This window comes from Rhinolophus sinicus, chromosome 1 (assembly GCF_057876585.1).
Source record: "Rhinolophus sinicus isolate RSI-liver-muscle chromosome 1, RSI-T2T, whole genome shotgun sequence".
Taxonomy (NCBI): domain Eukaryota; kingdom Metazoa; phylum Chordata; class Mammalia; order Chiroptera; family Rhinolophidae; genus Rhinolophus; species Rhinolophus sinicus.
Window position 1 is genome coordinate 121519155 of NC_142501.1, and position 15876 is coordinate 121535030.

General features: G+C 37.2%; 1 protein-coding gene across 8 annotated transcripts in view; it reads right to left on the reverse strand.

Annotated features, from left to right (window-relative positions):
* The window catches only part of NEBL (nebulette), a 160798-nt gene that overhangs the window by 35993 nt on the left and 108929 nt on the right, over positions 1–15876 (reverse strand). For 7 of the 8 annotated variants that reach the window (XM_088789084.1, XM_088789082.1, XM_088789088.1 and 4 more), the window contains 5 exons: positions 9948–10058; positions 9670–9780; positions 7433–7537; positions 3652–3744; positions 972–1064 (listed from right to left, as the gene is read on the reverse strand). In XM_088789084.1, coding sequence (XP_088645210.1) covers positions 972–1064; positions 3652–3744; positions 7433–7537; positions 9670–9780; positions 9948–10058 — 513 coding nt within the window. The remainder of the gene's footprint in view (positions 1–971; positions 1065–3651; positions 3745–7432; positions 7538–9669; positions 9781–9947; positions 10059–15876) is intronic. The other variant, XM_088789086.1, reaches the window with a different exon arrangement.

Genomic DNA, 15876 nt, shown 5'->3' on the forward strand with positions numbered 1-15876 from the left:
TTATTATTCTGGAATCTCTTGTGAGTTTGAGGCCAAGATGGTTTTGTTTTCCTACGGTTGGTGGCTAGAAGAATACTTAGTGTGTATCACGGGCTTAATAAATGTCTGCTGAATAAATGAATAAATTCAGACAAAGAAAATGAAAGAAAAAAAAAAGCTAAAGATCCCTCACTTTAGAAGAAGGAGGTTATTGTTTAACTTGGTAAAAGTTCCATAAGAGGGTCAAAAACCTGGGAAAAATAACTATGGGGGGCATTTTTAAAAGGATTTTTGAATTCCAGGAAGCTTGGGTTCAAATTCCAGCTCTGCTCTTATAAAATGTGGGTCCCTGGCATGTCCTCTGACCTCCCCAAGACTCAGTTTCCCACACCTACAAACCAGGGAAATTTTGCCAACCTCATGGGTTCACACAAGACATTTTGTACAGGGTGTACATTAGTGGTACCTCATGACTGTGAATTATCTTTGCTTTATTAGCAATAGATTCCTGAATGATTTAATAATGTTTTCTGTTTTATTTATAAGGCCCCCTGCCCTGACATCATGTCTTAGAACCCCAATCAAGCCAGCTCTTCTTTTCCCCTAGTCCAGTAGATAATTTTTTTCTTAGAGTCACAACAGACCCACTGCTCTCCAGGTCCTTACCTGGATATAGTCTTAGAGATTTACCAACTAAACTATGAGGTCCATGAGGATAGGAGCTGGGTCATATCCACCTTTGTGTACCAGGATAACGGCTGGCGCATTGGGGTGTTTAATGAAGATTTCCCGAATAAATAAACATGGCTAAATTATGAAAAGACATCCCAACTTTCCTGGACTCACATGGCAGGGCCACAGTTCATGACTTTCCATATATGACTGTGAAAAGGACCATCTACTACGTAGAGGGTTCAGGGCTTTCAAAGAGCGTTATGGAGAATAAAAATATGTAATGTTTGATACAATATGAGAAAACAGACACAACTTGCCGTGCTCAGCTGCTCCTGGTTCCTCCTCACTCTCTCTATCTCTGGTGTCATGCTTACTGGAGTTGCCTTGCAACATGGTTCTTTGTACTGCAGCTGGGAGACAAGGTGCAGGATATTGTGAGGTTACGGGAAGGAAACATGCACCCACATACTGGATCAGATTAGAAGAAACGTACAGAGCCACAGAGCATTCATTAAACTCTTCACTGGGGCTGCTAAGGGACATCATATGGATCCCAGACTAAGCTTTTTCTTGTCCAAATGTTTTGAATTCCACCTTTGAATGTTATTCTTCCAATTGTATCATGTATTCAATCCTATCAGTAATAATAAACAATCCTTTCTGCGAATTCATTTCTTCATAGCACTAAAGCAACATTTATCAAATTACCATTTTATACTTAAAAAGAATCATTCTGCACTCTTTTCATTAGAAAGGAGGCTCACACCATTCCTATGCTTGCAACTTAGTGACAAATGGTCACCATATAAAGAAACCCTGAACCTCAAAGTTTCCTTCTCTGCAAACTTCCAATACGGGAAGGCCAGCCCTCTGACCTAGCAGTATGGACGTCTTCCTGACCTACTGCATAGAGGTAGCCTTTCCTAGTCAGGGGATCAGACCCATCACTTGTGGTCAGCTCTCATAGCAATTCCATAACATCCTAGGAAATCAATGAGCATCCAACACAGAGAAAAAGAATGGTATGTCCGTCAAATACATTTTTGACAGGCAAATGTAAAATTCAAGGTTAAAATCCCATTATAAGGAACACCAGAGGAACAGTCTCAGTGATTGTTTACAGTTAAATTTAGTGTCAGGGAATATTTTTTTCCCCCAAGAAATCACCAGGCCTATGGGGCCTGCGGATACAATGGACTTGAGACTCCCACTCTCAGCAATGAACGTGCAAGTGAAGAGACATCTGGTAAGCTTGGAAAATAACTGACAAAGGGACAGGCCCCTGCCACAATGTGCAACTTTCTTTGTGCTATGGATGTAGTTTGAGAGTTTAGGCAGATTCTGCGTCTGGAATAACTGTCTCAGTTAAAGTGAGGAAAGGTCCAGTGTAATCTCTATTGATGGCAAGACACAAGGAGATCACTCTGGGTAGAGCCCAGAGAATAGCATTGTTGATGTAGACACTGTTATAGCCAATTTCTAGTGGATGTAAGTTTGGAGACATAAATCTGATACGGAGACTGTTCATACCTTGCATTCATCCATTTAAGAACATGCTAAGGGCTTTACAGATGAGATCGTATTTAATACTCTAGTCCCTGTGCTATAAATAACGAAATTGAGGCATGGAGAGGTTGGTGACTTAGAAAGGTTATACAACACATAAGGTCTGGAGCTGGGATGGAAACAACAATCCAGGGTCCATGCTCTTTATCCACTAGTCCATTGTTACTCAAATTTCCACCATTTGTACGTCACTTACCAAATGCCATTTCAGAGCACAACTGTACTGTCATTTATAGTATTATTTTTTCATTTAACTATTATTTTCAAACAAAGTTGTTTTTAAGAGAGTATTACGTTTCTATGATAAATTGAAAACTACCATGTTTCCCCAAAAATAAGACCTAGCCGGACAATCAGCTCTAATGTGTCTTTTGGAGCAAAAATTAATATGAGACCCGGTCTTATTTTGCTATAATATAAGAACCAGTATAATATAATATAATATAATATAATATAATATAATATAATATAATATAATATAATACAATACAATATAATGTAATATAATACCAGGTCTTATATTAAAGTTTGCTCCAAAAGATGCATTAGAGCTGACTGTCCGGCTAGGTCTTATTTTCAGGGAAACATGGTAGTAACCTTTCTTTTTGAAAAAGGGACACATTAAGACAATTTAATCACTGAGTCAAGACCTGATCATTGGCAGGCCACTTAACAACACAGGGACACTCTGGGACTCCCACATGTCTCCTTATGACCTGGATCACTTCTTTCTCCACCACCATCTCGTGCCACCCTTCACCCCACGTACCCATCACACTAAGCCTTCTCCTCCTTGAACAAGCCTTTCATTCATATTCAATTTGCTCTGCCAGGAAGGCCCTTCCTCACGAAATCCACCATAAACCTTTATTAATTCTTTAACATCTCAATCAAATGTTACTCTTCCTCCAAGAGTTTTCCTCTCTCTCACTGGACACAGCTTTCCTTCTCTGCATTTCCACAAGACTTTGCAAGAGGAATTATTACTTATTATTAAATGAGATATTGCATGTAAAGTACTCAAAAAGCACAGCAAACTCCCAATATATATTACTTATTGTTATAACACATAAACAATGCATAATTGTTATTTATTCCCAAGTCTGTTTCTCCTAGAGACTTTGAGAATATTCACAGCCCTTAACCTTAGGGTGTACCTCACTCATTTTTGAATTCTTCCAAAAGAAGAGCATTATAGGAATTTAATAACATGTTTTTGCTTTTTATTTTAAATAAACAAATGCATGTGAAGCACTGAGCTAGGCATAATACAGAACAAGGTTGTGTGAAATCTTATCTCCACCTTTCAAGAACTGGCCCTCCTGCAGTGGTATCATTGTCATGACACTTCCCCTGTGTCAGTGTCACGCCCTCACTATATGATGCCAGGCAATAAAAGAGAAAACAATACTTAGAGAAATATGATCACACATTGCTGATGTTCTTCTGGTTTTCTTTAACTCTCTTTAGCTCTGGAGGATCAGAAATGGCTGTTGCCTGTTTTATCTCTTCTTTGTATTTCACCTGCATAATTTATTTTTAAAAATAATGTAAGTTTTATTCAACACAAGATTTAAGAAAACAGTTAAGAATTCTTCATTTGTAACTATCGCATACTTGAATTTTTATAATTCCAACATTAATTTTCCTTCAATGAGAACACAAATTTTTATTTTATCTGATACTTTCAGGATTCCCTTTATACACAGCGCGACTAAGTCCATTTCTATTCACCTATCCATCACTGTAGGAGTTTTTTAATTAAAGTAAGCAAACATTGCTTATGGAAATTATTTTTATCATTAGGTAGATGCACCAAAAAACCTTGGAGATGATCTTAAGTAATATAATAATTTGTTATTTTCTATCCAAAATGAAGTTTTTATTTATTAATGTTAATTAAATTTTACCATGTATTTAAAGGCAAAAGTCAACCTGCATTACCTACAGAGTCTTGGGAACACTGCTTACCTGACTGAGAGCACTCAAATTATCCAGAATAAGGAAAAAAATAAAAGAAGAGAAGGGAGAGGTGGAGGGACATACTAAAAGCAAAGGCCTCTGTGTCCTGATCTCCATGGAAAAGCCCGAGGCAGAAAGCCAGCAAGTGTCTTCTACATACACATCATGTTATGTAAAGCCAACCTATACATCCTGTCATCCACTTCATTCAAAAGCTCCTCCTTTAAATTTATTTAGAGGAACATCTACTCAATAGATGGTAGTGCCAGTGTACAGTCATGCTTGGGACATGAAACAGCTCTTTAACTTATGAAATGTTTAGTGATGCCATCACATCAGGTGGTAATTTTAATGTCTAAAATTGAAGGGACGATTGGAGGATTGGATCCAAGAAAAAAGACACACATATGTACTTATATGTATGAAAATATAGGCTAGACTTAAGAGGCACACATTGAAATTTAACACAGGTCTACACAAAACCTATTTTAGGAATTACTTGGTAATGTTTAAAATGATTGAGGCCAAAATCTACGTGGACAGTCAAAAAAAATGGTTCCTAAATATCTCAGGTATTATCTATGTCTTAGTATCTGTGAATTTAATATGAGTAATAATGCTAATATGAGTCCAGATCCAAAAGAGTTAAATTGAGAGTGCAATGAAACAGGCTACCCCTAAGTAAGATTCAAAAATAGTTCTTAGAGAAAGCTAATAGCTAAAAGGCTTGTACTTTGGAGGTGGAAAATGTCGAGATCTTTAAATGTTAGAGAATCGTATCTTGGTTTGACAGATCTAGCTAATCTTGAAAGGGCAACTTTCCATTTGAATACTAAGCAGGAGTTTATGGCCCAACCTCATAGAGATACAGAAGTATGCATTTATTGTTTGCTAGAAGAGGCAGTGGGAAGCTGGGAGAAGAAATGATATACTGTACACTCTGAGTGATTTTCCTCGGGTGAGAAGTTAAACATGATTAAAGATGAACATTTTTTTTCCCATACGACTCTAAACTAATCAAAATGGCACAGTCATTTCACTGTAGGCAATAGAACTGCATGCTACAGAACATTTATAACATTATATTCCAGTACATTGATGGGTACATTTCAAATATTATCATTTGAAAGTGAAGGAAACAAACATTTTACACTTCTCTGCCAAACTAATTTCTCTCCCAGACCTGAGTGCTGCCTGCGACAGGCTCCATCCATGGTGGATCAGAACACATTTATAAACCTCATCATTAGACCCTTCTCCGTCTGCTTTCTGCAGGAGATGGCTTCATTCATGCTACAGAGATTTCATTGCACTAGTATTCCGTAGATTTTTTTAATCAATTCATTTTGAAGCATGTTTTACTACAGCATTACTTTGCCTTCCCTACTCTTTATCCACAAATGGCAGGGCACACTAATATTCTAGGATGCCATGTAACTTCTAAACTTCCTGACAGATGAGTTGAATTGGGCAGTTCTACTTGGATTAGTTAAAGAAAGGCTCTGCCTCCAAGGATGAAGGTGAAGAGAAAGGTTAAGAAAATGACTTAAAGAAAGAACCCTTTGACTTCCTCAAGAAGAAACTGAATATACTAAATATACATGGAAGAATGCCTACTGGGTAAGGATAGCAATTACCCATTATGAATGTCAGGCACTGAATGGAGAAGTTTGTACTTATAACATTAAGCACCTCCTCTACCGTTCCCCCTAGCTCAAAGGGAATTGGAGGGTAAGTTACTTTATAAATTATAGCGAGGGTGTATGTTTTTTGGGTTTTTTTTTCCGCTGGAAGCTGGAAGAAGTAGAAGGCCAATGGGGCCTTTGAAACCTCCTCTTAAGCAGTAAATAAACATTCTAGGGCCTTTAATTATTTTCCAGGGTAAAATTCCTTTCTTTCAAGTTGTGAAGAGATACTGAAATTACCCTTTCTCTAAAAATTTAACACAGTTAAAATTCTGTTAAAAAAGATGAAATCTAATCCTAGATTTCATGAGTGTACTATTAAAGTGATCTATCTCTTAGGCAGTATGATATATCAAGATGAAAGGTTCAAGGGGAACAAGGCTACAGTTTTCCTTGTGAAAGTAAGAACTTTGATAGCTGGTGAAATAGCATGTCAACAAAGTGAAGAATAAAAGAAAAAGGCAGCCAGTTTGGTAAAGAACAAAAAACATTTATCGAACTTATGTTTGCTTTTGGAAGGAAAATTGATGCCATAGAGAACTTAATTCAACATAATTCAGTCTAATTTCCTCATCTTCCACTTATTCATTAACCTCCCCACATCTCTCCGCCTCTAACAACATCCACCCCTCTCAAACACAAAGCAAAACAGAAAACAAAGTGCTCCACAGAAAAATAGAATAATTATAAGAAAGTCATGAGAACAGAACTACTCCTTCTCTTGACACACAGTAATCCAGCAGGCCCTCATTGGGGTTGGGAGAGTACGATATAAGAGAGGTCTTCTTACAAAAGGTAGAAATCTGGAATGCCATGGAATCACAGGAGATAAGGGCCAGAAGAGCCTGTTTCTCTGATCCTGTCTTCCCCAAGACTCCATTTCTTAACACAGCCTGACTATGTAGACCTAGAGGCACTGGCCCAACGTACCAGAGGGTTAGCATTTGCCAATTTATTAGAAAGTAGAAAACATCCCAGAACTCCTCAGACTTAATAGAATCTATATTTTAATAAGACATTTGCTTACCTACTAAATGAGCTAACGCTACATTAAAATACTGACTGTGTGGTCAATTATTATAAATCTAGAATTCAAGTTAATACACCCATTAAACATAGACCCAATCTCTTAATTAACAGTACTAATTCCTATTCCTCAAAATCAAAATGTGCAAGTTTAGAAAGTAGTTACAAACTAGTAAATTCCTAGATTATATTATCAGTGCAAATAATCAATGACTAGGAAAGAAATCACTTCATATGACTATTTGCATCCTCAAGGTAAAATCTATGTGGAAGATTGTGACCTCTTTTCTGAGTGAAATTTTAAAATTCAGTTAAAAATAACTGTAGCCTGTACCAAAGAAGAAAATGAGAATTTGTAATTCTAAAATAATCACAATAAATTATAACTTGTAAGAACATTTGATATTCTTATTAAAGAAATAAAGATAATACATGAGATAGGAAATTCAAGTAATGCAACAAAAAGATGACGAGGGGAAAAGGCCCTCCTTACAAAATAATTTCAAGGAGGCAACTGAAAAGAAATAATGGCTACTCACCGCACTGATGTTTTGTTGAGTTGCTTTAATTCTCTGAATTTCGGGAGTATCTGCCACAGTAGAATAGTTAGAAAGCATCTTCTCTGCTTCATCTTTATACTTTTTCTAGAAACAGAAACAGTTAACATGAATCTGAAACTCTGTGTGTGTGCATATGTGCACATGTGAGAGACAGAGAGAAAATGGTAATGATACAACCTCCAATTCTACTACATCACATGGCTGCTGTCAGTTATATCTTATGATTCAAAGCAGTTGTTGATGCAATAGCAAATATAAAAGGAATACGCAAACAGAGTAAGCCAACAGTCTAGGGAGCAGCCTCATCTTTGCTGAGGCAATGGTTCCCACCTCAGTCCATCCACGGCCTCAGGAGGGCTTGACCTCTATGCCACCCACTCCTGTGTATAGAACCTACTCTTCCATGCGCAGTCTCATCCCTGTTCAAAGTTGCCTCATAGCTCCCACAAGTAACCTGGCTCTCTATACCTACTTGCTTTCATGCTTCTGGATCTATGTTCTGCTTCCTACTTCAGATAAAGATACATTTGATTAAGGGAAAGGTACTAGTATTTTTGCAGTTGAGATAAAAATCACAATATTCTGTCTACTGAATTACTACTATGAGCTCTGATACAACTTGGGCAATACCTTCTACTACTACCAGCATTTACATAATACTTACTATGTAATGGGTATTATTCTAAATATTGAACACACATTAGCTCATTCAATTAACTGTGCAAGCAGATACTGTCATTATTCCTTCTTACAGATGGGGAAGCTGAGTCATTAACTAAGAAGTGTCAGAACTAGGATTTAAAATCAGGCACTCTGATTCCAAAATCAGTAACTTTAACCATCATGGCATACTGTTGCTTGTTAGGAAAGGTTTATTCACGTTGAAATGCACCACAGCATCATTATGTCTTCTTAAGAATTCCATTGAATCCAAAATAATTCAAATTCCTTAAAATAAGATGTATCTTTGTGTGATACTCAAAAAATCAACACTGTTAAGTCAAAGAAGCAGGAATTCTGACAGCTCAGGCATCACTTCCTCCGGGAAGCCTTAACTCTTGAATCCTTTACTTTCTGGTAGTGAATATCATGGTTTGTAATACTCTATTTGTATGGATATTAGATTATTAGATTAGCCTGGAGTTCTCCAAGAGCAAAACCATATCTAAGTTTGCATGTAAACAGGTGCTCAGGAAGTATTTGCTGAATGAATGAATGAATGAGCTTGGTATTCTTGAGACAGCAACTTCTCTCCAGTGACTCAAATCACCATTTGTCTGTCTCAGATATTTACCTAGGATATGAGTTCAGCTGATGGAGTTAGCGCCAACTTCAAGTTCACGTGCCACCATGACACACTGAGGACAGATGAATATGAACTTCAGGACAATGCCAACTGCTGTGTCATTAAAGGAGGGTGAGAAGCAGACAACTCTTTTGATATTCGACTCTCCTACCATGATACTCATTTTGAACCAGCATTTGTTTAGACTCTTCGTTTATGGTTTAGCCAGAATTTTAACAAAGTTGGTAAAATTTTGTTAGAAGCTATTTTCAGCATAAATCCCATTAATCTAATTTAATTCCTTGGTCAGTATTCCATAACCATTTTATTTTTCATTCTCCTTTATTATTTTTGCCCAAATCAGATTTTAATTATTTTTCTATTGAACGTTTTCTTTTGTGGTCATTATTTCTCCCATATCCAGTTTTTCTAGAGGATGTGACAGGTGTTTGGCAGTCTAAAGTTTACCACGAAAACTTAATTCTTAATTTTTTGTTAATATTCACTTTCACCTTACACCTTGTGCAGTTTTATTCACTCTTAGTTTTAGTTGGAACTGATTATTTTAATGATAATATTCATTATAAAATGGGTAAAATACAACTCATTTGTCATCTTGTTTTTGTAGTGTGAACATTAAAGTCAAGTGTCCAATAGCATTAAAAAAAAAGGTCAAAATGTCCTTGGACTCCAAACAGGGGGCCCCCCTAGCAGAGGAGCTCTGACATTGAATGTCTGTTGAATTGAATCTGCAGCAGTTGTCCCTTTTACTAACGAGGCTAATTATCTTTGGCCAGTGGTTCTTTTACAATAGAGCACACTGACTTTGAATACAGTGTGCTCAAAAAGGTATCAATCATAGAACTGCACAAAACACATGGTGACTGGGTCTCAGAATACATCCTTCTGAGCATCTTCATTTTCTACCAACCTGGCTATATATTTCAGATGCCCTCTTGGCTCGAAGCATATCGGGAATGTCCATGCTCACTTGCATTCCTTTCCCTTTGATTTCAGTTTCTAAGTCTTTCTTATATTCTTTCTAAAAGAACAGAAAATGATCTTCAGAACTTTGCATAACTTCCCATAGCAATGTAGATATTCATGTGTTTGAATCTCAAAGCTACACATGTGGCAATACCATTTATATGCTTTCTATATATAATTCAATGTGTTTATTTTAAATTTTGTACGTCATTCATTTCTTACCTGGCTGGCCATTTCCGATGCTTTCCTAGCTCTCTGGATATCAAGAGTGTCTGTGCTCACCTGCATACCCTTCCCTTTAATTTCAGTCTCCAGATCTCTTTTATAGTCTTTCTGTAGAAAATAAAACATGGAATTAGGGCTCTACAATAATTTGAAAAACTTGAGGTCATTTCAAAGTCAAGATCATGACTTTTGGAGATAAGTTGGACTTTCCTTTTATTCATTTGTTCTTTTGTTTCCATAGAACTATAAAGTTTTAACTTGTGGTAGAAACATGACTTGGAATGACTTACAAGTAATCAGAGACTTTTTTCCCTACTAATTTGAATGAAGAAAGAGAACAGAGGAGTGATGTCATAAAAATGGCAGTGTGAGGTGAGCCTCTTGAAATCTCCCCTAGAATTTACAACAAATTACACAACTATAACTCCACAAAGGATTCCCTGTACAGCAGACAGGCAAGACGAAGAAGCTCACTACTGAAATCACCTAAAGGTGTGCAAATTGCGTGAGCGGGGGAGGAAGGAAGGGAGAAGTGCAAAGACGGAGATGGGGCCACGTGGGCACAGGACGCAGACCTAGCTCAGTGCTCCCAGCTCCCTGCATTCTGGAACAACCACAGCTGTGAGAGAGGAAAGAATTCAGACTGCTAGGAATCCACTTATGGCCCACAGGGCTGAGGGGACAGCATATAACATGGCTGAACCCAACGCTCACAGCAGAGACCTAGGAGCAAAGAAAATGGTGGTTTAAGCCCTCACTGCCGAGCAGAGGATGGAAGCCATAGGCACTGAGACTAGTCGCCCGTCACTAGCCACCCAGAGCACACCCCGCCCCCACCTGCCCAGTGCTAGAAGCGGAACAGTAGCAGTGTCAGATCAAAAGAATAGGATATTTGCAGTTCTGAGCACTGTGGTCCTGAGACACAAACTCGCAGCCCAACTAATTCTGGCAAAGGGGTGGGAGCTGTGGAAGCAGGACTGGCTGTGGTGGTGGTCGCTGCCATTGCTCTGGGCCACCTCTCACAACCTACCCCGTCCCTGCCCCCACATCTGGACGGATCCCTGCAGGAGTAAACGGAGCTGCTGAAACACATGAGCTCTGAATCTTGTGAAGGAAGAGTTTTTGAACTTCAGAAGCTCTCCATATACCCCATGGAGGGAGTGCCCTATGACCCAGATGAACTGTTCACAGAGTTCTGAGAAGCCCGCCTTCCAGGGAATCCCACCATGGTGTAAGAAGCCAGAATAGTGCAGAGAAAACATAACACTACAGTGTGAGAGAGAATAAAAGGCTGCAGTCAGAGAGAAAATAAAACATGCTACCAATACCTGCTGAAAAACAAAAGAAAGACCTCTTTCTATCAACCTGTTGCAGAACCAACTCCTGCAGATGTCTAGGAAGAGAAGTAATAAATCATTAATTGCCATGAATAACCAAGGCAACAAGACAGCTCAGAAAGAAAATGAAAAGTCTCCAAAAAATGAACTTAAAGATATGGAAATACGTGACTTAAATAACAGAGAATTCAAGATTGCAGTTCTGAAAAAACTCAACGAGATGCAAGAAAACATAGACAGGCAGTTTAATGAACTCAGAAACACAATCAAAGAACAAAATGAACATTTTACCAAAGAGATTGAAATTTTAAAAAAGAACCAAACAGAATTTCTGGAGATTAAGAACTCAATAAAAGAAATGAAGAATGAAATAGCCAGTTTACGTAGTAGAGTTGACCAGATGGAGGAAAGAATCAGTGACATCGAAGACAGAAACCTACAAATGATATAGATGGAAGAAGAAAGAGACTGAGACTTGAGACCTAAAATGAATGAAAGAACTCTGCACGAACTTTCTGACTCCATCAAAAAAGGCAATCTAAGAATAATAGGCATACCAGAAGGAGAAGAAAGAGAGAAGAAAACAGAGAGTATATTCAAACAAATAGTCAACGAAAACTTCCCAAACTTGTGGGAAAACTGGATCCTCAAATCCAAGAAGCAAATAGAACACCTAATTACCTCAACCCCAACAGGCCTTCTCCAAGGCACATTGTAGTGAAGCTGTCAAAAATCAACGACAAAGAAAGAATCCTCAAGGCAGCCAGGGAAAAGAAGACGGTAACCTACAATGGAAAGCCCATTAGGATATCATCAGATTTTTCAGCAGAAAATCTACAAGCCAGGAGGGAGTGGAACCAAATATTCAAACTATTGGAAGAGAGAAATTATGAGCCAAGAATAATATATCCAGCAAAGGTATCCTTTAGATATGAAGGAGGAATAAAGACCTTTCCAGACATACAGACGATGAGAAAATTTTCTAACACACGACCTGCACGACAAGAAAACTGAAGAAGGCTATTCAACCAGCATCAATAGGGATAATTTGTGGCAACCAAAACATAAAAGGGGGTAAAGGACTGAACCAGAATATGGGAATGGAGAAAGTAAGCATGCTGAAGAAAATGGAATACTCTAAATATCAAACTTTCTTTTACATAAACTTAATGGTAACCACTCAAAAAAAAAAAATCCAGAACTGAAATATATAATGTAATAAAAGAAGAAACAGAGGGAAAAATCATAGAATACCACCACACTGAAATAATAGACAACAACAAAAAGGCAAAAAAACAATGGAGACACAGTCTTACCAGAAAACTAAAGATAGAATGATAGGAAATCCTCACATATCAATAATCACCCTAAATGTAAATGGACTGAACTCACCAATAAAAAGGCACAGAGTAGCAGATTGGATACAAAAAACTAAGCCAACCATATGCTGCCTCCAAGAGATACATCTCAGCTACAAGGACAAACATAGACTCAAAGTGAAAGGTGGAAATTGACACTCCAAGCAAATGGTATCCAGAGAAAATCAGGTGTAGCCATACTGATATCAGCTAAAACAGACTTCAGGATAAAAAAGGTAACAAGAGACAAAGATGGACATTTCATAATGATAAAAGGGGACTATACAACAAGAAGACATAACAGTCATCAATATTTATGCCCCCAATCAGGGAGCACCGAAATATACCAATCAACTACTAACAGAACTAAAGAGAGAAATTGACCAAAACACAATTATAGTAGGGGACCTAAATACATCATTGAAGCCATGGATAGCTCATCCAAACAGAAAATAAATAAATAAAATAGCAGCCCTAAATGACACATTAGATGAAGTGGACATAATTGACATTTATAGAGCACTTCATCCTAAAACATCAGTTTTAGGTGTACATGGAACATTTTCAAGTATAGACCATATATTGGGATATAAAACTAGCCTCAGCAAATTTAAGAAGATTAAAACCATACCAAGCATATTCTATGATCACAAGACTTTGAAATTGGATATCAATTGCAAAAAGAAAGCAGGAAAAATCACAACTACATGGAGATTAAACAACATACTTTTAAAGAACAACTGGGTCAAAGAAGAAATAAGAGGAGAGATCAAAAGATACATAGAAACAAATGAGAATGAAAATACATCCTACCAAAATTTGGGGGATGCAGCGAAAGCAGTTTTAAGAGGGAAATTTATATTACGGACCTATCTCAAGAAACAAGAAAAAATCCAAATAAATAACCTGAAGTTACACCTTAAAGAACTAGAAAAAGAACAAATGAAACCCAAGGTCATCAGAAGAAAGGAAATAATAAAAATCAGAGCAGAACTAAATGAAATAGAGAACAAAAAGACAATAGAAAAAATTAATGTGACAAAGAGCTGGGTCTTTGAAAAGATTAATAAAATTGACAAACCCTTGGCTAGACTCACTAAGATGAAAAGAGAAAAGACACTAATAAACAAAATCAGAAATGAAAGAGGGAAAGTTACCACGGATGCCACAGAAATACAAAGGATCATCCAAGAATACTATGAAAGAGTATATGCAACCAAATTCAATATCCTAGAAGAAATGGACAAGTTCTTAGAAACATATAGCCTTCCTAGGCTGAATCAGGAAGAATTGGAAAATCTAACTAGACTGATTACCAGTAAGGAAATTGAATCAATCATACGAAACCTTCCCAAAAACAAAAGTCCGGAACCAGATGGCTTCTCTAGTGAATTCTACCAAACCTTCAAAGAGAATTTAATACCTGTCCTACTGAAACTCTTCCAAAAAATTGAAGAAGAGACAATACTCCCTAACTCATTTTATGAGGCCAGCATTACCCTAATACCAAAACCTGGTAAGGATAACACAAAAAAAGAAAACTACACCAATATCTCTGATGAATACAGATGCAAAAATCCTAAACAAAATTGTAGCAAATTGAATGCAACAATGCATTAAAAAGATTATTCATCACGACCAAGTGGGATTCATCCCAGGGGCACAAGGATGGTTTAACATATGCAAATCCATCAATGTGATACATCACATAAACAAACAAAATAAAGAACAAAAATCATACGATTATATCAATTGCTGCAGAAAAAAACATTTGACAAGATACAACATCAATTTATGATTAAAACACTTGATAAAATATAAGGTATAGAAGGAAAATAGGTATAGAAGGAAATGTTAAGGTATAGAAGGAATATACCTTAACATAATAAAAGCCATATATGACAAACTCTCAGCTAATCTCATAATTAAGGGTGAAAAACTGAAGCCCTTTGTTCTACGTTCAGGAACACGACAGGGCTGCCCCCATCACCTCTGCTTTTCAACATACTGTTGGAAGTGCTCGCCAGAGCAATCAGGCAAGACAAAGAAATAAAAGGCATTCAAACTGGGAATGAAGAAGTTAAATTGTCACTCTTTGCAGATGACATGATGCTATATATAGAAAACCCTAAAGACTCTACCAAAAAGCTATTAGAAACAATAAATGAATACAGTCAAGTTGCCAGCTACAAAATCAATGTACAAAAGTCCATTGCATTCCTATATACTAACAATGAAATCTCAGAAAAAGAAATAAAAAAACAATTCCTTTTGCAATTGCAACAAAAAGAATAAAATACCTAGGAATAAACTTAACCAAGGATGTGAAGGACCTTGATGCTGGCAGAATTGGAAAGCCACGTGCAAAAAAATGAAACTGGACTGCTATCTGTCACCATGTACCAAAATTAATTCAAAATGGATCAAAGACTTAAGCATAAGACCTGACACAATAAACTGCATAGAAGAAAACATAGGTACTAAACTTATGGACCTTGGGTTCAAAGAGCATTTTATGAATTTGACTCCAAAGGCAATGGAAGTAAAATCTAAAACAAATGAATGGGACTATATCAAACTTAAAAGCTTCTGCACAGCAAAAGAAACCATCGACAAAATAAAGAGGCAACCAACCGAATGGGAGATTTTTGCAAACAGCGCCTCCAATAAAGGGCTAATATCCAAAATATGCAAGGAACTCATACAACTCAACAACAAAAAAACAAACAACCCAATTGAAAAATGGGCAGAGGACCTGAAGAGACATTTCTCCAAAGAGGACATACAAATGGCAAATAGACATGAAAAAGTGCTCAACATCACTAATCATCAGAGAAATGCAAATAAAAACCACAATGAGATATCACCTCACCCCAGTCAGAATGGCTATCATCAACAAGACAAATAGTAACAAGTGTTGGAGAGGCTGTGGAGAAAAAGGAACCCTCATACACTGTTGGTGGGAACACAGACTGGTGCAGCCGTTATGGAAGGCAGTGTGGAGGTTCCTCAAAAAATTATGAATAGAATTGCCATATGACCCAGCAATCCCTCTCCTGGGTATCTACCAAAAAAATCTGAAAACATTTCTCCATAAAGACACATGTGCTCCAATGTTCACTGCAGCTTTGCTTACGGTGGCCAAGACATGGAAACAACCAAAATGTCCTTCGATAGATGAATGGATAAAGAAGTTGTGGTATATATACACAATGGAATACTATTCGGCAG